The 25,392-nt window shown below is 49.7% G+C and overlaps 1 protein-coding gene across 1 annotated transcript in view; it reads left to right on the forward strand.

Annotated features, from left to right (window-relative positions):
* Positions 1-25,392, forward strand: part of LOC144486996 (dehydrogenase/reductase SDR family member 1-like) — a 146,408-nt gene that overhangs the window by 108,352 nt on the left and 12,664 nt on the right. The window contains exons 2-6 of the mRNA XM_078205038.1: positions 14,134-14,290; positions 16,552-16,695; positions 17,335-17,414; positions 22,083-22,215; positions 23,511-23,654. Coding sequence (XP_078061164.1) covers positions 14,141-14,290; positions 16,552-16,695; positions 17,335-17,414; positions 22,083-22,215; positions 23,511-23,654 — 651 coding nt within the window. The 5' untranslated portion in view covers positions 14,134-14,140. The remainder of the gene's footprint in view (positions 1-14,133; positions 14,291-16,551; positions 16,696-17,334; positions 17,415-22,082; positions 22,216-23,510; positions 23,655-25,392) is intronic.

Raw genomic sequence — 25,392 nt, forward strand, 5'->3', positions numbered from 1 at the left:
GGGGCAAGAAAGATTCACAAGAATAATCCCAGAACTGGAATCACTTGTGAACTCACTGGTGTTTCACCAAGTTTGCTGACTGAGTGAATCCCTTCCCAGTCAGTGCAGGTAAATGGTCTGTCCCCGGAGTGAACTCGCTGATGGTTCAGCAATGCTGAAGATATTCTAAATCTCTTTGTGCAGTGAGAGCAGCCGAACGGCCCCTCCTCAGTGTGAATACGCTGGTGGGACACCAGTTCCCCAGAGCTTTTGAAGACACTGCCACAGTCAGAGTAGCTGAACGGTCTCTCCTCAGTGTGAATACGCTGGTGGGACACCAGTTCTCCAGAGCTTTTGAAGACACTGCCACAGTCAGAGTAGGTGAACGGTCTCTCCCCAGTGTTGAATGCGCTGGTGTTTCCACAGGTTGGATGACGTTCTAAACCTCTTTGCACAGTGAGAGCAGCTAAACGGTCTCTCATCAGTGTGAATGCGCTGGTGGTCCCTCAGATCCTGAGACCTTTTGAAGCTGCTCCCACAGTCAGAGCATTTAAAGGGTCTCTCAGTGGTGTGAGTGACGTTGTGACTCAGCAGGTGGGAAAACCGAGTGAATCCCTTCCCACACACAGAGCAGGTGAACGGTCTCTCCCCAGTGTGAAGATGCTGGTGTGTCCGCAAATTAGGTAACTGAGTGAATCCCTTCCCACACACACAGCAGTGGAATGGTCTCTCCCTGGTGTGAACTCGCTGGTGTACCTGCAGGTGGGATGACCTTCTAAACGTCTTTGAGCAGTGAGAGCAGCTGAACGGTCTCTCCTCAGTGTGAATGCGCTGGTGGGACACTAGTTCTCCAGAGCTTTTGAATCCACTCCCACAATCAGAGCATTTAAAGGGTCTCTCATTGGTATGGGTGAGATTGTGACTCAGCAGGTGAGATAGCTGAGTGAATCCCTTTGCACACACAGAGCAGGTGAATGGTCTCTCCCCAGTGTGAATGCGTCGATGAATTTCCAGTGCAGATGGGGATATGAATCCCTTCCCACAGTCCCCACATTTCCACGGTTTCTCCATGGTGGGGGTGTCCTTGTGACTCTCCAGGTTAAACAATCAGTTAAATCTCACACAGAACACGGGTACAATCTCTCCCCACTGTGAATGCTGCGATGTATTTTCAGGCTGTGTAACTGGTTAAAGTTCTTTCCACACTCAATGCACTGGAACACTCTCACTTGCGTGCGTTTGTGTCTCAGTGCTTTTCCAGTCACACTGATGTTCAAAATTTGCTGAAGCTGACAGAACAGATAAACATTTCTCCTTCTAGATTCAAAGGTCAATGATATTCACGTTCCAATGAATGGTGTGGCTCTGTCAGATGTTGATGTGACAGTTGGCTTGAGGTTTCTGTCTGCAAATCCTCGCCCCCTGACATCCTGTAAAAGGAATTTACAACAGACATCACGGTCAGTACAGAATAAAAATTCAGAACAGACTATTCTAGTTTCTATGGAACATTCTTTCCTCTCCTCTATGGGCGGCACCGTGGCAGAGTGGTAAGCACTGCTGCCTACAGAGACAGATACCTGGTTTCGATTCCCAGCTTGGGTCACTGTCTGCGCAGAGTTTGCACGCTCTCCCCGTGTCTGCGTGGGTTTTAATCCCACAGTCTGAAAGACGTGCTGGTTGGGTGCATTGGCGATGCTAAATTCTCCCTCCATGTACCTGAACAGGTGTTGGATATGGTGACCACGGGATTTTCACATTAACTTCACTGCAGCGTAAATGTAAGCCTACTTGTTACACTAATAAATAAACTTTAAAAAACTCTCTCATTCCCCAAAAGCTGTGAATCTCCATCCCACTCACTCTCCCTCCATTCTCACTCTGCTGTATCTAATATTCACCCTCCCAATTCTCCTGAAGGTGCTGATTGACTGATCCATGCTCACTGCTTCCTGTCCTGGACACGGAGAGCTGAAAATCTTCAAGCTGACAGTCATGGACATAAATGAGCAGATTGATGATGTGTGAATAGACTGTATTACCTGGCGACAGATACATGAAGTGTGAGGAGGATTTTTATTGAGGCAGTGAATGGTGACTTGGAAGTTAAAAATTCAACTCCATAATGAAGAAAGAAATGGAAAGGGGGAAAAAAGAAATGTTTTACTCACAGATGTTGGAGAGACAGAAGGAAGTTTGAGTCTGTCTGAAGCTCTTCATTCAGAGAGAGCAGCAGCAGCAGCTTTGCTGGGCAGGAGTGAGCAGCTGAACAAGCTCATTGTCCACTTCCGCATTCAGACAATGGGGAGCTCTGATTGGATGGTGGACCCGAGTACTTCCGGTCCTCCGGAATTCCCATTGGTCAATCCCCCGCAGACAGACAATGAGGGGCGGAGCCCCACGTGAAGGTGGGCGGGACTTTGCCCTCCAGCCGCGCTGAGCTGTTGTCCAATGGGAAAGGTTGGAAGACCCGGACAGACAATGGTCAGTGCGCCGGCTTTGTCCGGGCCCCGCCCCACACCCGCACATGCGCATTCACCCAAATTCCACCAATGCGCACTTCCGACTCACGGCCTCTCACCGGCTCTGGCCAATGGGAAGAGTTGGAGGACCAACTCAGAGCTCCCCCATTGCCTGAATGCGGAAGTTGCTCAATGAGCTTGTTGACTTCCTCATTCCTGCCCAGTAAAGCTGCTGCTCTCTCTCTGAATGAAGATTGAGCTTCAGACAGACTCAAACTTCCTCCTGTCGCCTACATCTGTGAGTAAAACACTTTGTTTTCTCCCCCTTTCCATTTCTTTTCTCATTCTGGGGAAAATTGGGGACTTGCAGCAACTGAAGGGAAAGGAAGTGAATCCAGGGAGGGTGCAGACTCTGGAAAGGTTGGCTCTCTCTCTCAAACCGGAAAATGACCTATTTATGCCGCTGTTTCCTGTTTGCCAATCTTCTATCCACGCCAATATGTTATCCCGCAGCATGAACTTTTATTTGCTGCAACAACCTTTGATGTGGCACCTTATCAAATACCTTCTTGAAATCTGCACATCTGAAATTTGCAGCACATCCAATTCCCTATGGGGAATTTTAGAAAATTAAACAACACATTAACAATCTCACTCACCAGTTCTGTTAAGACCCGAGAATGAAGCCCAGCAGGACCCGAGGACTCATCAGCCCACAGCTCCAACAGTTTGCTGAGTACCACTTCCCTGGTAATTGTGATTTTTCAGAGTTCATCCCACACTTCTGTTTTCTGATTTACAGCTGTTTCTGAGTTGTTACCTGTATCCTCTATTGTGAAGACCTAGGCAAAATGCAGTTCCTTATTTTTCATTATTAATTCCTGGACTCACTTTCGATCAGACTTAAGAAATGAGGTAGGGCAAGTGACTGAAGTGTCAGTCAGGGAGCACTTGGTGTCCAGTGACCAGAACACGATATTGGTTTTAAAATAGTTGTGGAAAAAGATAGGATGGGTCCACAGGTTAAGGCCCTAAACTGGAGCAGGGCCAATTTTGTGGGCATTAGACAAGATCTGACAGATGTCAATTATGAGAGTCTGTTTGAAGGGAAAGGAATGACTGGCTAATGGGAGGCTTTTAAAAGTGTGATATCAAGAGTCCAGGTGCAGTATGTTCCTGTTAGGATGAAGGGAAAGAATGGTAAATTTAGGGATCTCTGGCAGACAAGGGACATTGAGGCTCTGGTCAGGTAAAAGAAGGAAGCACACATTGGGTTTAGGCAATTGGGGACAAGTGAATCACTCTGACTATAAAAAGTGGAAGGGAACACTTAAGAGGGAAGTCAGAAAGAGGGTCTGATATGGATCTGGCAGGTAAGATCAAAGAAAATTCCAAGAGGTTCGACAGCTATATTAAGAGTAAAAGGGTGGCTAGAGAGAGAATAGGTCCCCTTAAAAATCAGCATGGCCATCTGTGTGTGGAGCCACAGGAGATGGGTGAGATTTTTAATGAATATTTCTCCTTGGTGTTTATTGAGGAGAACATCATGGGTGTTAAAGAAATAAAGGAAATAAGTGGTGATGTCTTGTGCCTATTACCAAGGAGGAGGTATCTGCAGCTTTAAAGTGCATTAAGGTGGATAAATCCCCTGATCAAGTGCATTCTCAGATTTTGTGAGAGGTTAGGGGAGAAATTGCAGAGGCCCTTGTAGAGATATTTGTTTCATCCCTTTCCACTGGTGAAGTTCTGGAAGACCAGAGTGTGGCTAATGTTGTTCCATTGTTTAAGAAGGGTTGCAAAGTGAAGCCTGGTAATTAAAGGCCGGTGAGCCTGACAACAGTGGCGGGTAAGTTACTGGAGGGGACTGAGGGACAGGATCTACCAACATATGGATAGTCAAGGGATTAGGGGTCGTCAGCACGGCTTTGTGCATGGGAAGTCATGTCTGATACATCTTTTTGAGTGTTTGTCAGAAGTAACCAAGAGGATGGATGAGGATAGGGCAGTAGATGTTGATTATATTGCTTTTAGCAAGGCCTTTGACAAGGTCCCACATGGCAGGCTAGTCTGGAAGGTTGGGTCATGTGGGATCCAGGGAGAGCTAGCAAATTGGATTCGGAATTGGCTCAATGGTAGGAAGCAGAGGCTGATGGTCGAAGGTTGTATCTCGGACTGGAGGCCTGTGACAAGTGGTGCGCCTCGGGTTGGTGTTTGGACCCTTGTTATTCACTATTTATATAAATGGTTTGGATATGAATGTACAAGACATGGTAAGTAAGTTTGCGGATAATACTAAATTAGGAGACATCATTGTTAGCAAAGAAGGTTATCAAAAATTACAGGGGGATCTTGATCAGTTAGGGAAGTGTGCTGAGGATTGGCAAATGGACTTCAATACAGATAAGTGTGAGGTGTTGCATTTTGGAAAGTCAAACCAGGGTATAGACTTGTATAGTGAATGGGAGGGCCCTGGAGAGTGTTGAGGAACAGAGGGACCTAGGAGTACAAGTGCATAGTTCATTGAAAGTGGCATCGCAGGTTGACAGTGGTGAAGGTGGTGTTTAGCACACTGGCCTTCATCAGTCAGGGCATGAAGTGTAGGAGTTGGGACGTTGTTACAATTGTTTAAATCGTTGGTGAGGCTGCATCTTTTGATTTGATTTATTATTGTCACATGTATTAGCATACAGTGAAAAGTATTATTTCTTGCACTCGAAACAGACAAAGCATACCGTACATGGGGAAGGAAAGGAGAGAGGGCAGAATGTCGTGTTAGTCATAGCTAGGGTGTAGAGACAGATCAATCTCATGCGAAGTAGGTCCATTCGAAATCTGATAGCAGCAGGAAAGAAGCTGTTCTTGAGTCGGTTGGTACATGATCTCAGACTTTGGTCTCTTTTCCCCAATAGAAGAAGTTGGAAGAGAGAATGTCCAGGGTGCGTGTGGTCCTTGATTATGTTTGCTGCTTTGCCGAGGCAGCGGGAAGTGTAGACAGACTCAATAGATGAGGGACTGTTTTGCATGATGGACTGGGCTTCATTCATGACCCTTTGTAGTTTCTTGCAGTCTTGGACAGAGCAGGAGCCATACCAAGCTGTGCTAGAACCGGAAATAATGCTTTCTATGATGCATTTGTAGAAGTTGGTGGGAGTTGTAGCTGACATGTCAAATTTCCTTCGTCTTCTGAGAAAGTAGAGGCATTGGTGGGCTTTCTTAACTACAGTGTTGTTGGCATGGAGAGACCAGGACAGGTTGTTGGTGATCTGGACACCTAAAACTTGAAGGTCTCAATTATTTCTACTTCATCCCCATTGATGTAGACAAGAGCACGTTCTCCACTACATCCCTGAAGTTGATGACTATCTCCTTCGTTCTGTTGACGTTGAGGGAGAGAATATTGGCACCACACCAGTTCACCAGATTCTCTATCCCATTCCTGTTCTCTGTCCCGTCATTGAGATGCGACCCACAACGTTGATGTCATCAGCAAACTTGAAAATTGAATTGGAGGGGAATTTGGCCACACAGTCATAGGTGTATAAGGAGTATAGTAGGGGGCTGAGAACACAGCCTTGTGGGATACTGGTGTTGAGGATGATCGTGGAGCAGGTGTTGTTGCCTATCCTTATAGACTGCAGTCTGTGGGTCAGGAAATCTAGGAACCAGTCGCAGAGGGAGGAGCCGAGTCCCAGGCCATGAAGTTTGGAGATGAGTACTTGGAGTATTTTATACAGTTTTAGTCGCCTGTTATTGGAAAGACAGTGATAAACTGGAAAGAGTGCAGAGATTTACTAGGATGTTGCCAGGACGACTGGGCCAGAGTTATAGGGAGCGGTTGGCCAGGCTAGGGCTTTATTCCTTGGGATGCAGGAGAATGAGGGGTGACCTTATTGAGGTGAATAAAATCATGAGGAGCTTAGAGAGGATGAACACAGTCTTTTTCCCAAGGAAGGGAAAAATATATATTCAGGCTAAGTCCTGCCTGAATCAGCCAATAGCAATCACTCTGCTCCGAGTGATGTCTCCGGGTTCAGGCGCGTGGACCCGGGAGCCCCGCCCCCACTCATTGTTCCCCCAGCCTGTATATTCCACACATTGTTAGTCCAATCATATATCTGGCAGCCTGCATGGAGATTTTCAGCTCTCTGTATCCAGGACAGGAAGCAGTGAGCATGGATCTGTCAATCAGCCTCAATCAGCACCTTCAGGAGAATTGGGAGGGTGAATATTAGATACAGCAGAGTGAGAATGGAGGGAGAGTGTGAGGTGCTGCACTTTGGAGACCAAATGTTAAGGGTAAGTATACAGTTAATGGCAGGTCCCTGAACAGCATTGATGTACAGAGGGATCTCGGAGTTCAAGTCCATAGCTCCCTGAAATTGGCCACACAAGTAGATAAGGTGGTAAAGAAGGTATATGGCATGCTTGCCTTTATTGAGTACAAGAGTCAGACTATCATGATTCATTTTTGATTTGATTTATTATTGTCACGTGTATTAACATACAGTGAAAAGTACTGTTTCTTGCGTGCTATACAGACAAAGCATACCATTCATAGAGAGGCAGATACGATAGTGACTTGAAAGGGTGTCTGGGTAAATACATGAATAGGATGGGAATAGAGGGATACGGTCCCCAGAAGGGTAGGAGGTTTTAGTTCAGTCAGGCAGCGTGGTCAGTGCAGGGCCGAAGGGCCTGTTCCTGTTCTGTTATTTTCTTTGTTCTTTGTTCTAGAGTAATAGTGATAGGGGACTCTATAGGGATGCGGATAGGCGCTTCTGTGGACGTGAAAGAGACTCCAGGATGGTATGTTGCCTCCCTGGTGCCAGGGTCCAGGAAGTCTCTGAATGGGCAGAAAGCATTCTGAAGGGAGAGGGTGAACAGCCAGAGGTTGTGACGAACGACATTGGCTGGAAGAGTGAGGAGATCCTGCAGCAGCTGTTCAGGGAGTTATAGAAAGTTAAAAAGCAGGATCTCCAGGGTTGTAATCGCAGGATTACTCCCTGTGCCTCGTGCCAGTGAGGCTAGAAATAGAAAGATAGTACAGCTCAACACGTGGCTAAACAGCTGGTGTAGGAGGGAGGGTTTCAGATATCTGGACCATTGGGATCTCTTCCGTAGCAGGTGGGACCTGTACAAGAAGGACGGGTTGCATCTCAACTGGAAGGGCATAAATATTCTGGCCAGGAGGTTTGCTCGTGTCACATGGGAGGATTTAAACTGGTTTGGCTGGGGGGGTGGGAACCAAAGCAAAGGTGATTTAACTGAAGGGGAACCAGAGACTAGGGCCAATAAGACTCAGAGAAGGAGCAGGCAGGGTGTCGTTGATATCGAAGGAGGTCTGGTGGACTGAAGTGCATTTCTTTCAATGCGAGAAGCGTAACGGGTAAGGCAGATGAACTTGGAGCTTGGATTAGGACTTGGAACTATGATGCTGTTGCTCTTACAGAGACTTGGTTAAGGGAAGGACAGGATTGGCAGCTTAACATTCCAGGATACAGATGTTTCAGGTGGGATAGAGAGGGATATAAAAGGGGTGAGGGAGTTGCACTAGTTAAGGAGAATATCACAGCTGTACTGCGGGAGGACAACTTGGAGGGCTCATACAGCGAGGCAATATGGGTAGAGCTCAGGAATAGGAAGGGCATAGTCACAATGTTGGGGGTTTACTATAGGCCGCCCAACTGCCAACGGGAGATAGAGATATGTCGGCAGATTTTGGCAAGGTGTAAAAGTAACAGGGCTGTTGTGGTGGGAGATTTTAACTTCCCCTATATTGACTGGGATTCACTTAGTGCGTGGGGCGTGGATGGGGCAGAGTTTGTAAGGAGCATTCAGGAGGACTCCTTGAAAACAGTATGTAGATAGTCTAACTAAGGAAGGGGCCATAGTGGACCTGGTTTTGGGGAATGAGCCCAGCCAGGTGGTTGACGTTTCAGTAGGGGAGCAGTTTGGGAACAGTGACCACAATTCAGTAAGCTTTAAGGTACTGATGGATAAAGATAAGTGCAGTCCTCAAGTGAAGGTGCTAAATTGGGGGAAGGCTAATTACAACAATATTAGGAACTGAAGAATGTAGATTGGGGACAGATGTTTGAGGGCAAATCAACATCTGGAATGTGGGAGGCTTTCACGTGTAAGTTGATAAGGATTCAGGACCGGCACATTCCTGTAAGGATGAAGGATAAGTATGGCAAGTTTTGGGAACCTTGGATAATGAGAGATATTGTGAGCCTGGTCAAAGACAAAAAGGAAGCATTTGTCAAAGCTAGGAGGCTGGGAACACACGAAGCAAGTGTGGAATACTAGGAAAGTAGGAAGAAACTTAAGCAAGGAGTAAGGAAGGTTAAAAGGGATCCGAAAAATCATTGGCCAGCAGGATTAAGGAAAATCCCAAGGCTTTTTATACATATATAAAGAGCAAGAGGGTAGCCAGGGAGAGGGTTGGCCCACTCAAGGACAAGTGAGGGAATCTATGCGTGGAGCTAAAGGAAATGGGTGAGTACTTTGCATCAGTATTCACCAAAGAGAAGGACTTGGTGGATGATGAGTCTGGGAAAGAGTGTGTAGATAGTTTGAGTCATGTTGAGATCAAAAAGGAGGAGGTAATGGGGTTCTTGAGAAACATTAAGGTAGACAAGTCCCCAGGGCCTGATGGGATTTACCCCAGAATACTGAGAGAGGCAAGGGAGGAAATTGCTGGGGCGTTGAGAGAAATCTTTGTATCCTCACTGGCTACAGGGGAGGTCATGATGTGGAGATGCCGGCGTTGGACTGGGGTAAACACAGTAAGAAGTTTAACAACACCAGGTTAAAGTCCAACAGGTTTATTTGGTAGCAAAAGCCACACAAGCTTTCGAGGCTCTAAGCCCCTTCTTCAGGTGAGTGGGAATTCTGTTCACAAACAGAATTTATAAAGACACAGACTCAATTTACATGAATAATGGTTGGAATGCGAATACTTACAACTAATCCAGTCTTTAAGAAACAAAACAATGGGAGTGGAGAGAGCATCAAGACAGGCTAAAAAGATGTGTATTGTCTCCAGACAAGACAGCCAGTGAAACTCTGCAGGTCCACGTAACTATGGGAGTCCCACGTAATTATGGGAGTTATTGGGTTCATGTCACACTATTTGTAACTCCCACAGTTACGTGGACCTGCAGAGTTTCACTGGCTGTCTTGTCTGGAGACATCTTTTTAGCCTGTCTTGATGCTCTCTCCACTCCCATTGTTTTGTTTCTTAAAGACTGGATTAGTTGTAAGTATTCGCATTCCAACCATTATTCATGTAAATTGAGTCTGTGTCTTTATAAGTTCTGTTTGTGAACAGAATTCCCACTCACCTGAAGAAGGGGCTTAGAGCCTCGAAAGCTTGTGTGGCTTTTGCTACCAAATAAACCTGTTGGACTTTAACCTGGTGTTGTTAAACTTCTTACAGGGGAGGTCCCAGAGGATTGGAGAATAGCCAATGTTGTTCCTTTGTTTAAGAAGGGTAGCAAGAATAATCCAGGTAATTACAGGCCAGTGAGCCTTACATCAGTGGTCGGGAAATTATTAGAGAGGATTCTTCGGACAGGATTTACTCCGACTTGGAAATAAGTGAACATATTAGCGAGAGGCAACATGGTTTTGTGAAGGGGAGGTTGTATCTCACTAACTCGATCGAGTTTTTTGAGGAAGTGACGAAGATGATTGAGGGTAGCGCAGTGGATGTTGTCTACATGGACTTCAGTAAGGCCTTTGACAAGGTCCCTCATGGCAGACTGGTGCAGAAGGTGAAGTTGCATGGGATCAGAGGTGAGCTGGCAAGGTGGATACAAAACTGGCGTGGTCATAGAAGACAGAGGGTAGCAGTGGAAGGGTGCGTTTCTGAATGGAGGGCTGTGGCAAGTGGCGTTCCTCAGGGATCAGTGCTGGCACCTTTGCTGTTTGTAATATATATAAATGATTTGGAGGAAAATGTAACTGGTGTGATTAGCAAGTTTGCGGATGACACAAAGGTTGGTGGATTTGCGGATAGCGATGAGGACCATCAGAGGATACAGCAGGATATAGATCGGATGGAGACTTCGGTGGAGAGATGGCAGATGGCATTTAATCCAGACAAATGTGAGGTAATGCATTTTGGAAGGTCTAATACAGATAGGAAATATACAGTAAATGGCAGAACCCTTAAGAGTATTGATAGGCAAAGGGATCTGGGTGTACAGGTACACTGGTCATTGAAAGTGGCAATGCAGGTGGAGAAGGTCGTCAAGAAGGCATACGGCATGCTTGCCTTCATCGGCCGGGGCATTGAGTTTAAAAATTGGCAAGTCATGTTGCAGCTTTATAGAACCTTAGTTCGGCCCCCCCTTGGAATATAGTGTTCAATTCTGGTCACCACACTACCAGAAGGATGTGGGGGCTTTGGAGAGGGTACAGAAAAGATTTACCAGGATGTTGCCTGGTATGGAGGGCATTAGCTATGAGGAGAGGTTGGAGAAACTTGGTTTGTTCTCACTGAAGCGACGGAGGTTGAGGGGGGCGACCTGATAGAAGTCTACAAGATTATGAGGGGCATGGACAGAGTGGAGAGTCAGAAGCTTTTTCCCAGGGTGGAAGAGTCAATTACTCGGGGGCACAGGTTTAAGGTGCAAGGGGCAAGGTTTAAAGTAGATGTACGAGGCAAGTTTTTGACACAGAGGGTGGTGGGTGCCTGGAACGCGCTGCCGGGGGAGGTCGTGGAAGCAGATACAATCGTGACTTTTAAGGGGCGCCTCGACAAATAGATGAAAAGGATGAGAATAGAGGGATATGATCCCCGGAAGGGTAGGGGGTTTTAGTTCAGTCGGGCAGCATGGTCGGTGCAGGATTGGAGGGCCAAAGGGCCTGTTCCTGTGCTGTAATTTTCTTTGTTCTTTGTATCGGGGTGCACTGGGTCACTCAGGTTGGGGTCTTCCTTTGGTGGTCGGAGGATCTCGAGACCTGCAAGTAAATTTAAAAGAGCAGTGTTAGTGATTGTTAGGCTGAGAGAGTTTATTTTTAGGAGTGAGGCGACTGTGGAAGTGGGGAGTGGAGGTTGTGCTTGGAGCCTGCAGGAGGTCGCAGCTCTCCGGCTCAGAGGAGTTGGGAGGAGAGAGGCCTCCAGCCACAGGGATGTCGGTCTGGTCGTTGGGGACCAACAGAGTGAAGGTCCCGGCTCCCGCGGCATTTTCCTGGGCTCCAGGAATCCTCCGAATGTAGGCCCAGGCGTCTGGGGCATTTTCCTGGTCTCTGGAAACCGCTGTGGAGGAATCCCCGGATCTGGGGCTGCAGCGCCGGCTGCTGCTGCTGCTCACATGGGCAGCTGCTCCGGGGCAATTCCACGTCAGTCAAATCGGGTGTCTCCAGAGTCCTGAGGATCACCAAATCTGCAAGAATTTGAATGAAAGCATTGTTAGAGACTTTAAAAGAGTTAGAATGAAGTTTCAGAAGCATAGAACAAGAGTCAAAGAATTAGAAGGTATGCTGGGCACAGCTTGCAAGAAGTCGCCTCACTCTGGCGCCATCTTGGAACCGAAGGTACAATTTAGCATGGCCAATCCACCTGACCAGCACATTCCCAAGCTTGCCCCTTCTGTGGCCTTGTGGAGTCCGTGGACCATGTCTATGTTGTGTGTCTTAGGCTGCACTCCCTTTATGTTTTCCTAAAGAACCTTTTAATGATGTTTTGTTTGCACTTCAGTCCCACGCTCCTGATCTACGGACACCCGGTGCGGAGAGGGGAGGGTCGGGATGGCGACCTCCTCGTGAACCTGCTCCTGGGCCTGGCGAAACGCGCCATTTACCGGTCCAGGCTGCGGGCGATCGAGGGGGCCGTCCATCCTGACTGTCTTCCCCTCTACCGCGGCTACGTTCGCGGCCAGGTGTCCCTGGAGAGGGAGCATGCGGTGTCCACGGGCGAGGCTGACGCTTTCCGCACCCGCTGGGCACCGCAGGGGTTGGGGTGCGTTATCGACCCTGATAATCACATTATGATTTGATGTTTTAAGTTTCCTTTGTGCTTCTGTTCTGTTTGGGCTGTTCCCCCCTCCTTTTGGGGAGCTGCCCCTTTTACTTTATCCTTGAGTTAATTTAAGTTGGTTTATTTGGTTTGCCCTAAAAGAGGCCTAACCAGCACATCTTTGAACAATAAGAGGCAATTTAGCAAGGCCAATCCACCTAACTAGCACATCTTGAGTATGGGAGGGAACCAGAGCGCCCGGAGGAAACCCACACAGACACGGGAGAACGTACAAACTCCGCACAAACAATGACCCGAGCCGGGAATTGAACCCGGGTCCCTGGCGCTATGAGGCAGTAATGCCAACCACTGTGCCACTGTGTCGCCATTTGTGGGACAACAATCAGGAACAACACCTTTCACTTTATACCAATACATGTGACAATAATAAATCAAAGCACGGCACGGTGGCACAGAGACAGAGGTCTCGGGTCATGTGTTACCAGGTGCCCTGCAGACACAGTTGATGGGAAACACTTGAGGGTGAGTCAGGTGGACTTGAAAAGTGCACTTTTCCACTTGTGTTACACGGTAGTGCGGGCAGAGACAGAGAGGACAGTGGGCAGAGAGTGCAGAGAGAGAGAGGGCAGACATGCAGCGACAGTGCAAACTCCGCAATAAGGGACTCAATGAGGGAGCCTTATTAGGGCGTGCAAAGGTCACAGACTGATAGACAGGATGAGCCAGGCACTGTTAACTGCAGACACGAACTGTCAGAGGTGAGCGCCATCCTAAAGTTTATTTACTAGTCACAAGTAAGGCTTACATTAACACTGCAATGAAGTTACTGTGAAAATCCCCCAGTCACTACACTCGGGCTCCAGTTCCAGTAACAGAGGGAGAATTTAGCATTGCTGTTTAGCAGTACCAAACCGGTCGGTGGGGTGGAGCGGGGAATGATGGGCAGAACCAAACTGGTCAGTGGGGGGGAGCGGGGAATGATGGACAGTACCAAATCGGTCGGTGGGGGGGAGCGGGGAATGATGGGCAGAACCAAACCGGTCGGTGGGGGGGGGGGGGGGGAGCTGGGAATGATGGGCAGTACCAAACTGGTTGGGGGGGGGGGCGGGTAGCGGGGAATGATGGGCAGTACCAAACGGGTCAGGGGGCGGGGGAGAGCGGGGAATGATGGGCAGTACCAAACCGGTCGGTGCGGGGAAGCGGGGAATGATGGGCAGTACCAAACCGGTCGGGAGGAGGAGTGGGGAATGATGGGCAGTACCAAACCGGTCGGTGGGGTGGAGGAGTGGGGAATGATGGGCAGTACCAAACTGGTCCGGAGGTGAGTGGGGAATGATGGACAGTACCAAACCGGTCTTGGTTGGGGGGAGGGGGTGGCTGGGGGGCGGAATGGGCAGTACCAAACCATTCGAATTGTGAGAGGGGGAATAATGGACAATACCATATTGGCCAGAGAAACGGGGGAGATGGGATGTGGTGGAATTGATGGGCTGGTCAAAATGTGAGGTGAGGTGAGGTGGGAGGGAATGCTGGACCGTGCCAAACCAGTGGGGGAGGGGGGAATGTTGATCTGTCCCCAACTGGTCAAAGTGTGGCCTGAGGGTTCTTGATGGTTTACACTCTGGGGGGGACATTAATGAGCTGCGACTCAGCCGCTGAGTGAGGATCTGGTTCTAACCCCCGAAGCCCTTCCTCCTCCTCCAGCAGGAAGATGGCCGGGGCGCTGCTGGGCCGCGTGTGCATTGTGACTGGAGCTTCCCGGGGCATCGGCAAAGGCATCGCCCTGCAGCTGGGAGAGGCCGGGGCCACCGTCTACATCACCGGCCGCAACATGGACACGCTGCAGACGGCGGCCAAGGAGGTGAGGCCGGGGCGGGGGGGAGGGGGTGGTGGGTCGGGGTGGGAGGGTGAGGGGGCGCCGGGGGACTGGAGCGGCAGCTGGAGAGGAACAATTTTTTAAAAACACGTGCCTTCCCGACCTCAAAGCTTTCGGTGGCCAGCGGGACGCAGTCTGGGGCAGGCGGCGCCCATTTTGTGCACAGCAGGATTCCACGAGCAGCGGGGCCGCCGTCGCAGGACGGTGATGGTGCAGGAGGAGGCCACTCGGCCCATCGTGTTCCACGCCGGCTCTGCGAAGGCGCAATTTAGCACGTCCAATCCCCCTAACCTGCACATCTTTGGACACTAAGGGGCAATGTAGCCTGGCCAATCCACCTAACCTGCACATCTTTTGGACTGTGGGAGTTAAGCGGGTTAGCAGTGGTTAGCACTGCTGCTTCACAGCTCCAGGGTCCCGGGTTCAATTCCCGGCTTGGGTCACTGTCTGTGTGGAGTTTGCACATTCTCCTCGTGTCTGCGTGGGTTTCCTCCGGGTGCTCCGGTTTCCTCCCACAGTCCAAAGGTGTGCGGGTTAGGTTGATTGGCCATGCTAAAAATTGCCCCATAGTGTCCTGGGATGTGTAGGTTAGAGGGATTAGCGGGTAAAATATGTAGGGATATGGGGGTCGGGCCTGGGTGGGATTGTGGTTGGTGCAGACTCGATGGGCCAAATGGCCTCTTTCTGTACTGTAGGGTTTCTATGATCTGTGACACCCAGAGGAAACCCACGCAGACACTAGGAGAACGTGCAGACTCTGCACAGACTGACCCGAATGTAGGCCAAGTCCTCATAGGACCATCACCTGCATCCCAGGAAGCAGTCCAGTGAACCTCAGTTGCACTCCTATGTCCTTCCTCTGGTAAGGAGAGCGAGACTGTGCACTCTGCTCCAGATGTGGCCACGGCAGTGTCCTGTTTAATAGGAAGGTGTTTGACTCTGAGGGCAGCAGCTTACATTCCCTCGCCGATGGGTCTGTGGCCGTAAACCTTTTGGACAACCGACCCACCGAGTCCTCACCCTGAGTGCAATTTTATACTGTCGTCAAATGCAGTGGCCATTTTGTAGAGCGGGAAATGTCACGGTGTCAAATGCGACGGCCTTTGGTGCGGCAACAATAATCTCTCCCTCAATATCAACAAAACGAAGGCGATTGTCATCGACTTCAGGAAGCGTAAAGGAGAACATGCCCCTGTCTACATCAACGGGGACGAAGTAGAAAGGATCGAGAGCTTCAAGATTTTGGGGGTCCAGATCACAAACTACTTGTCCTGGTCCCCCCCATGCCAACACTGTAGTTAAGAAAGCTCACCAGTGCCTCTACTTTCTCAGAGGACTCAGGAAATTTGGCATGTCAGCTATGACTAGCACCAACTATTTTACAGATGCACCATAGGAAGCATTCTTTCTGGTTGTATCACAGCTTGGTATGGCTCCTGCTCTGCCCAAGACCGCAAGGAACTACGAAAGGTTGTGAATGTAGCCCAATCCATCACGCAAACCAGCCTCCCATCCATTGACTCTGTCTACACTTCCCGCTGCCTCGGGAAAAGCAGCCAGCATAATTAAGGACTCCACGCACCCCGGACATTCTCTCTTCCCCTTTCTTCCGTCGGGGAAAAAAATACAGAAGTCTGAGGTCACGTTCCAACCGACTCAAGAACAGCTTCTTCCCTGCTGCTGTCAGTCTTTTGAATGGTCTTGCCTCACATTAAGTTGATCTTTCTCTACACCCCAGCTATGACTGTAACACGATATTCTGCACTCCCTCATTTCCTTCTCTATGAATGGTATGCTTTGTCTGTATAGCGCGCAAGAAACAATACTTTTCACTGTATACTAATACACGTGACAAACAATAAATCAAATCATTTTGTAGAGCAGGAAATGTCCTATCAAATGCGGCGGCCATTTTGTAAATTCCATGGCGACGAAGTGCATCATGGGATTTGTGCAGTGCGGTCCCCGTCACTTTGCAGAGAAAAAAAAAGAAGCCGGGCGGAAAGGCCATGACCGCTGCTGGCGGGGAACCTCGGCGGCCATTTTATGCCCCTCAAGATTCTGCAAAGAAAAATAGTTGTATGCTGCTGTCAGTAGGGGGTGGGGGGAGGGGAAAGGCAGATGTCTCGGGAACGTCACCGTAAGGTCAGTAGGTGGGGGCTAGTGTGTGACCGGGCTGCTGAGATGCTCCTTTTTCCCCTCCCCCTGTGTCGCAGAGTCCCTCACTCTGTCCTTTCCCCCGGCAGGTCGAGGCGCGGGGAGGCCGCTGCGTGCCGGTGGTGTGCGACTCCACCAGCGAGGAGCAGATCCGCTTGCTCTTTGGCCGGGTCGAGCAGGAACAGGGAGGCCGGCTGGACGTTCTGGTCAACAACGCCTACGCGGCGGTGGAGGTAGGGCTGAAATTCCGGGCCGGGGACCCGCATGGTGCTGGCGACTCAACGATTCGATTGACCCGGGTGCTGAGTATATACTCAAGGGAATCGAGGGGGAAGGGAAGCGGGGGGACTTAAAGATTTCACTGGGGCCGAGGGGGAGGGGGAGAGAGAAAGAGAAACTTTTTCTTCTGGCTGGAGTTTGGGGGGCGGGGGGGGTCGGATAGAATCCCTACAAAGCAGAAGGAGACCATTCGACCCATTAAGGCTGCACTGACCACAGTCCCACCCAGGCCCTATCCCCGTAACCCCATATTTACCCTGCTAATCCCCCTGATAGTAAGGGGCAATTTAGTATGGCCAATCCCCCTAATCTGCACATCTTTGGACTGTGGGAGGAAACCGGAGCACCCGGAGGAAACCCACGCAGACACGAGGAGAATGTGCAAACTCCACACAAACAGTGACCCAAGCCAGGAATAAAAGTTGGCTCTCTAGAGCTGTGAGGTCGCAGTGCTAACCACTGTGTCGATAGGATCCGGAACAAGCCAGGACAGGACGTGGCGAATGAAGCCTGGCCCATTGCAGCAGGGGTTAAATGGGATGCCTGTCTGCGCCCTCGTTTCAGGGCTTTTAATCTTCCCTTTTCCTCCCTAGTCAATTATTTCTGACCATGAGAAGGAATTCTGGGAGATGCCACCTTCGTTCTGGGATGTGGTCAATGATGTCGGTCTGCGGTGAGTACTGCAGCGGAGCTGCAGCTGTCTCTCGCTGCCTCTCGCTCTCTCTCTTTCTCTCCCTCCCAGCCCCCCCCCCTTTCCCCCCATCTACATCTGCTGTCTTACCCCTGCCCTCCCACCAACCTGAGCTTCCAGGTTGAGCTTCCCAGATCCGATTAGGGAACTTCAGACCAGAAGATACTGGAGCAGAATTAGGCCTTTTGGCCCATTGAGTTTGCTCCGCTATTCGATCGTGGCTGATAAGTTTCTCTACACCCATTCTCCGGCCTATTCCCCTGTAACGTTTGACCCCCCTCCACTCCTTACCACCTTCTCTGTACACTTCCCGCTGCCTCGGCAAAGCAGCCAGCATAATTAAGGACCCCACGCACCCCGGACATTCTCTCTTCCACCTTCTTCCGTCAGGAAAAAGATACAAAAGTCTGAGGTCACGTACCAACCGACTCGAGAACAGCTTCTTCCCTGCTGCTGTCGGACTTTGAATGGACTTCCCTTGCATTAAGTTGATCTTTGTCTACACCCTAGCTGTGACTGTAACACTGCATTCTGCACTCTCTCGTTTCCTTCTCTATGAACGGTATCCTTTGCCTATATACTGTGCAAGAAACAATACTTTTCACTATGTTAATACATGTGACAATAATAAATCAAATCAAAAACTGATCAAGAACCTATCTATCTCTGTCTTAAATACACTCAGCGACCTGGCCTCCTCTGTGGGCAATGAATTCCACAGGTTCACCAATCTCTCCAGCTGAAGAAATCTGTCTTCCAAAGGGTTGTCCCTTTCGGCTGAGGCTGTTCCCTCTGAACTGAATCTCTCCGACTAATGGGAACATCTTCCCCACGTCCGCTTTAACCAGGTCTTTCAGTATTCTGTAAGTTTCAATGAGATCCCTCCGCGCCCTCCCCATCCTTCTAAATTCCATCGAGTACAGACCCAGAGTCCTTGAATGCTCCTCGTATGACAATCCTTCCACTCCCAGGATCGTTCGCGTGAAGCTCCACTTGGTGAGGGGGCCACTTTGACACCTATTCACTCCCCCTCCCCTGACCTTGTCCACCCCTCCCCCTCCCCTGCTCGTTGACGTACATAGAGTCATCGCGTTTCATCTGCACAGAAAGGCCTACGGTGCAGAAGGAGGCCATTTGGCCCATTGAGTCTACACCGACCACAATCCCACCCAGGCCCTATCCCCATAACTCCACATACTTACCCAGCTAACCCATCTAACCTACACATCTTTGGACACTAAGAGATAATTTAGCATGGCCAATCCACCTAACCCGCACATCTTTCGGACTGTGGGAGGAAACTGGAGCACCCGGAGAAAACCCATGCAGACACCGGCTGAGAATGTGTAAACTCCGCACAGACAGTGACCCGAGCTGCGAATTGAACCCAGGTCCCTGGAGCTGTGAGGCAGCAGTGCTAACCACTGTGCCACCATGCCGCCCAGGGAAGCGTAGAACAAGAGTAAAAGATAGTATTAGAGGTGAATGGTAGGACCTTAGGGAGTATCGTGGAACACAGGGACCTTGGAGTTCAGGTGCATGGTTCTCTAAAGGTGGAGTTAGAACCATAGAACCATAGAAAATTACAGCTCAGAAACAGGCCTTTTGGCCCTTCTTGTCTGTGCCGAACCACTTTTTGCCTAGTCCCACTGACCTGCACTTGGACCATATCCCTCCACACCCCTCATCCATGAACCCGTCCAAGTTTTTCTTAAATGTTAACCACTTTATCCGGCAGCTCATTCCACACTCCCACCACTCTCTGCGTGAAGAAGCCCCCCCTAATATTCCCTTTAAACTTTTCTCCTTTCACCCTTAACCCATGCCCTCTGGTTTTTTTTTCCCCTAGCCTCAGCGGAAAAAGCCTGCTTGCATTCATTCTATCTATACCCATCAAAATCTTATACACCTCTATCAAATCTCCCCTCAATCTTCTACGCTCCAGGGAATAAAGTCCCAACCTATTCAATCTCTCTCTGTAACTCAGCTTCTCAAGTCCCGGCAACATCCTTGTGAACCTTCTCTGCACTCTTTCAACCTTATTTACATCCTTCCTGTAACTAGGTGACCAAAACTGTACACAATACTCCAAATTCGGCCTCACCAATGCCTTATATAACCTTGATGTGGAGATGCCGGCGTTGGACTGGGGTAAACACAGTAAGAAGTTTAACAACACCAGGTTAAAGTCCAACAGGTTTATTTGGTAGCAAAAGCCACACAAGCTTTCGAGGCTCTGAGCCCCTTCTTCAGGTGAGTGGGAATTCTGTTCACAAACAGAACTTATAAGACACAGACTCAATTTACATGAATAATGGTTGGAATGCGAATACTTACAACTAATCCAGTCTTTAAGAAACAAAACAATGGGAGTGGAGAGAGCATCAAGACAGGCTAAAAAGATGTGTATTGTAAAGATGTGTAAAGACAATACACATCTTTTTAGCCTGTCTTGATGCTCTCTCCACTCCCATTGTTTTGTTTCTTAAAGACTGGATTAGTTGTAAGTATTCGCATTCCAACCATTATTCATGTAAATTGAGTCTGTGTCTTATAAGTTCTGTTTGTGAACAGAATTCCCACTCACCTGAAGAAGGGGCTCAGAGCCTCGAAAGCTTGTGTGGCTTTTGCTACCAAATAAACCTGTTGGACTTTAACCTGGTGTTGTTAAACTTCTTATTATATAACCTTACCATAACACTCCAACTTTTATATTCGATACTCCGATTTATAAAGGCCAATGTACCAAAGGCACTCTTTACGACCCTATCCACCTGTGACGTCACTTTTAGGGAATTCTGTACCTGTATTCCCAGATCCCTCTGTTCAACTGCACTCTTCAGAGTCCTACCATTTACCCTGTACGTTCTTCTTTGGTTTATCCTTCCAAAGTGCAATATCTCACACTTGTCTGCGTTAAATTCCATTTGCCATTTTTCAGCCCATTTTTCTAGTTGGTCCAAATCCCTTTGCAAGCTTTGAAAACTTTCCTCACAGTCCACTGCACCTCCAATCTTTGTATCATCAGCAAACTTGCTGATCCAATTTACCACATTATCATCCAGATCATTGATATAGATGACAAACAACAATGGACCCAACACCGATCCCTGCGGCACACCACTAGTCACAGGCCTCCACTCAGAGAAGCAATCCTCCACAACCACTCTCTGGCTTCTTCCATTGAGCCAGTGTCTAATCCAATTTACTACCTCCCCATGTATACCTAGCGACTGAACCTTCCTAACTAACCTCCCATGAGGGACCTTGTCAAAGGCCTTGCTGAAATCCAGGTAGACAACATCCACCGCCTTCCCTTCATCCACTTTCCTGGTAACCTCCTCGAAAAACTCTAATAGATTGGTCAAACATGACCTACCACGCACAAAGCCATGTTGACTCTCCCTAATAAGTCCCTGTCTATCCAAATATTTGTAGATCCTATCCTTTATCACACCTTCCAATAACTTGCCCACCACCGACGTCAAACTTACTGGCCTATAATTTCCCGGATTTCTTTTGGAACCTTTTTTAAACAACGGAACAACATGAGCCACCCTTCAATCATCCGGCACCTCCCCCGTGAATACTGACATTTTAAATATGTCTGCCAGGGCCCCTGCAAGTTCAACACTTGTTACAGACAGATAGGGCAATGAAGAAGACCTTTGGCATGCTGGCCTTCATCAGTCAGGGCATTGAGTGTAGAAGTTAGGAAGTTGTGTTGCAGTTGTACAGGACATTGGTGAGGCCGCACCTGGAGTATTGTGTTCAGTTTTGGTCACTTTGCTATAGAAAATATGTTATTAAACTGGAGAGAGTGCAGAAGAGGTTTATAAGGATGTTGCCAGGACTCGAGGGACTGAGTTATAGAGAGAGATTGGACAGGCCTGGACTTTTTTTCTTTGGAACATAGTAGACTGAGGGATGATTTTATAGAGGTGCAGAGGATCATGAGAGGCATGGATAGGGTGAACGTACTCAGTCCTTTTCCCAGAGTTGGGGAATTGAGAACTAGAGAGTTTAAGTTAAGAGGGGAAAGAATTAATGGGAACCTGAGGAGCAGCTTTTTTACACAGAGGGTGGTACGTGTGTGGAATGAGCTGCTGGAGGAAGTGGTTGAGGCAGGGATATTGACAACGTTTAAAAGGCATTTGGACAGATACATGGATAGGAAAGGTTTAGAGGGATATGGGCCAAATGCAAGCAAATGGGGTTCGCTTACATGGGCTTTTTGGTCAGCACAGACCAGTTTGGGCCGAAGGGCCTGTCTCCGTGCTGTAGATTCTATGACTGTAGAGGGCATGCTGGGTACAGCTCACAAGAAGTTGCCATCTTGGATCGAGTCTGGCTGTCCTCGTACCCATGCCATGGATTTCCTTTTCCATGGGTAAGAAACTGCAGTGACATCCTCCCCTCCCGGTGGTGGCGCTGTGGAGTACTGGACCCAGGGCTCCGAGTGGGAGCGGAGGCAGTCACTGACCTTTCTCACCCTCTGGACCCCAGGGGTGAGATCCTGGTCCCACGTGCGGAGATGGGGGGGTGGAGATTGGGATGCGATGAGGGGAGTGTGGTAGTGGAAGAGGCCTCGCTGCCGTAGTGTGTCCCAACACCTCTCCCCTCCCCAACCACACTTGCTTTGTTTTGCAGGGGCCACTATATCTGCTCGGTGTACGCAGCCCGGATGATGGTGGAGGCGAAGCAGGGCCTGATTGTCAACGTGTCGTCCATGGGCGGCCTGCGCTACACCTTCAACGTGGCTTATGGAGTCGGCAAGGCAGCGGTGAGTGGCAGGGCAGTGCGGGTACACGGGCCGAAGGGTAAAGGTCACTCATTCACTTTGAGTTGCTGTATCTCACACTCTCTTTGTCTGGCTCTCTCTCTGGCTCTCTCTCTCTGGCTCTCTCTCTCTGGCTCTCTCTCTCTGGCTCTCTCTCTCTGGCTCTCTCTCTCTGGCTCTCTCTCTCTGGCTCTCTCTCTCTGGCTCTCTCTCTCTGGCTCTCTCTCTCTGGCTCTCTCTCTCTGGCTCTCTCTCTCTGGCTCTCTCTCTCTGGCTCTCTCTCTCTGGCTCTCTCTCTCTGGCTCTCTCTCTCTGGCTCTCTCTCTCTCTGGCTCTCTCTCTCTCTGGCTCTCTCTCTCTCTGGCTCTCTCTCTCTCTGGCTCTCTCTCTCTGGCTCTCTCTGGCTCTCTCTCTCTGGCTCTCTGTCTCTGGCTCTCTGTCTCTGGCTCTCTGTCTCTGGCTCTCTGTCTCTGGCTCTCTGTCTCTGGCTCTCTGTCTCTGGCTCTCTGTCTCTGGCTCTCTGTCTCTGGCTCTCTGTCTCTGGCTCTCTGTCTCTGGCTCTCTGTCTCTGGCTCTCTGTCTCTGGCTCTCTGGCTCTCTGTCTCTGGCTCTCTGTCTCTGGCTCTCTGTCTCTGGCTCTCTGTCTCTGGCTCTCTCTCTCTGGCTCTCTCTCTCTGGCTCTCTCTCTCTGGCTCTCTCTCTCTGGCTCTCTCTCTCTGGCTCTCTCTCTCTGGCTCTCTCTCTCTGGCTCTCTCTCTCTGGCTCTCTCTCTCTGGCTCTCTCTCTCTGGCTCTCTCTCTCTGGCTCTCTCTCTCTGGCTCTCTCTCTCTGGCTCTCTCTCTCTGGCTCTCTCTCTCTGGCTCTCTCTCTCTGGCTCTCTCTCTCTGGCTCTCTCTCTCTGGCTCTCTCTCTCTGGCTCTCTCTCTCTGGCTCTCTCTCTCTGGCTCTCTCTCTCTGGCGCTCTGGCTCTCTTGCTCTCTCTCTCTGGCTCGCTCTGGGGCTCGCTCGCTCTGGGGCTCGCTCGCTCGCTCTGGGGCTCGCTCGCTCTGGGGCTCGCTCGCTCGCTCTGGGGCTCGCTCGCTCGCTCTGGGGCTCGCTCGCTCGCTCTGGGGCTCGCTGTCTCTGTGGCTCTCTGGCTCGCTCTGGGGCTCTCTGGCTCGCTCTGGGGCTCTCTGGCTCGCTCTGTCTGCCTGCCCCCCGCCCCCCCCACCCTGCCCCTAGCCCCTCCTCCTCTGCCCCTCCGCCCCCCCCCCCCCCCCCCCCCTCTCTCTCTCACAGTTCTCTCTCTCTCTCTGCAGTGTGATCGAATGGCAGCAGACTGTGCGTTGGAGTTGCGGAAACACGGAGTGTCATACGTGTCCCTCTGGCCGGGAGCCGTGCGCACCGAGACCGTGACTGACTTGGTTATTAACACGGAGAACAAATCCAAAGGACAGCAACGGGTGAGTGAGACAGCGAGGAGGAGGCCATTCAGCCCCTTCTCCAGCCTGTAACACAGGAACAGGAGGAGGCCATTCAGCCCCTTCTCCAGCCTGTTACACAGGAACACAGAACGGGAAGAAGGAGATTGAGGGAAAGGACATCGGGAGAGTGTAACCTGAAGAGGGAATGGAGGGAGAGTGAGTGGGATGGGAAGGAGGGAGCCAGTGGGTGAGGGAAGGACGGTGAGGGAGAGCGAGAGGGTGAACAGGTGGGTGAGGGAGAGGGAGGTTCAAGTCCATAGCTTCCTGAAAGCGGCCACACCAGTCAATAGGGGATAAAGAAGGCGTACGGCATGCTTGCCTTTATAGGTCGGGGCATTGAATACAAGAGTCAGGATGTCATGTTGCAGCTTTATAAAACTTTGGTTAGGAACCACTTGTAGGATATTGCGTTCAATTCTGGTCGCCACCTTACAGGAAGGATGTAGAGGATTTGGAGAGGGTGCAGAAGAGGTTTACCAGGACGCTGCCTGGATTAGAGAGTATGAGATATAAGGAGCGGCTGGACAAACTAAGAACTAATGTTTATTTATTCGTGTCACAAGTAAGGCTTACATTAACAGCGCAATGAAATTACTGTGAAAATCCCCCAGTCGCCACACTCCAGCGTCTGTTCGGGAACACTGAGGGAGAATTTAGCACGGCCAATGCACCCTAACCAGCACATCTTTCGGATGGTGGGAGGAAACCGGAGCACCCGGAGGAAACCCACGCAGTCACGGGGAGGTGGGGGCGGCGAGAATGTGCAGGCTCCACACAGACAGTGACCCAAACCTGGGTCCCTGGCGCTGTGAGGCAGCAGTGTGAACCACTGTGCCCTCCCTAGGGTTGTGTGGGATTCTTGGGCTGGGTGGGATTGTTGTTGGTACAGGTTCGATGGGCTGAATGGCCTCCTTCTGTACTGTAGGGATTCTATGAACATAAGAAGTAGGAGCAGGAGTAGGCCATCTGGCCCCTCGAGCCTGCTCCGCCATTCAATAAGATCATGGCTGATCTTTTTGTGGACTTAGCTCCACTTACCTGCCCGCTCACCATAACCTTTAATTCCTTTACTGTTCAATAATTTATCTATCCTTGCCTTAAAAGCATTCAATGAGGTAGCCTCAACTGCTTCACTGGGCAGGGAATTCCTGTGTGGCTTTTGCTACCAAATAAACCTGTTGGACTTTAACCTGGTGTTGTTAAACTTCTTACTGTGTTTACCCCAGTCCAACGCCGGCATCTCCACATCAGGGAATTCCACAGATTCACAACCTTTGTGTGAAGAAGTTCCTCCTCAACTCAGTCCAAAATCTGCTTTCCCTTATTTTGAGGCTGTGTCTCCTAGTTCTAGTTTCACCCGCCAGTGGAAACAACTAGGGTTGTTTTCTCTGGAGCGGCAGAGGCAGAGGGGAGACCTGATGGAAGTCTATAAAATAATGAGAGACATCGATAGGGTTGACAGTCAGAATGTTTTTCCCAGAGTTGAAATATGTAATACTGGGGGACCTGCACTTCAGGAGAGAGGGGGAAAGTTCAAAGGGGATGTGAGGGGCAAATATTTTTAAGTAGAGAGTGGTAGGTGTCTGGAACACGCTGCCAGGAGTGTTGGTGGAGGCAGATATGATAGGGGCGTTTAAGGGGGTTTTAAATAAGCACATGAATAGGCAAGGAATAGAGGAATATGGACCAAGGGCAGGCAGAAGGGAATAGTTTAATT

The sequence above is a fragment of the Mustelus asterias genome, unplaced genomic scaffold (assembly GCF_964213995.1).
Source record: "Mustelus asterias unplaced genomic scaffold, sMusAst1.hap1.1 HAP1_SCAFFOLD_551, whole genome shotgun sequence".
NCBI lineage: Eukaryota > Metazoa > Chordata > Chondrichthyes > Carcharhiniformes > Triakidae > Mustelus > Mustelus asterias.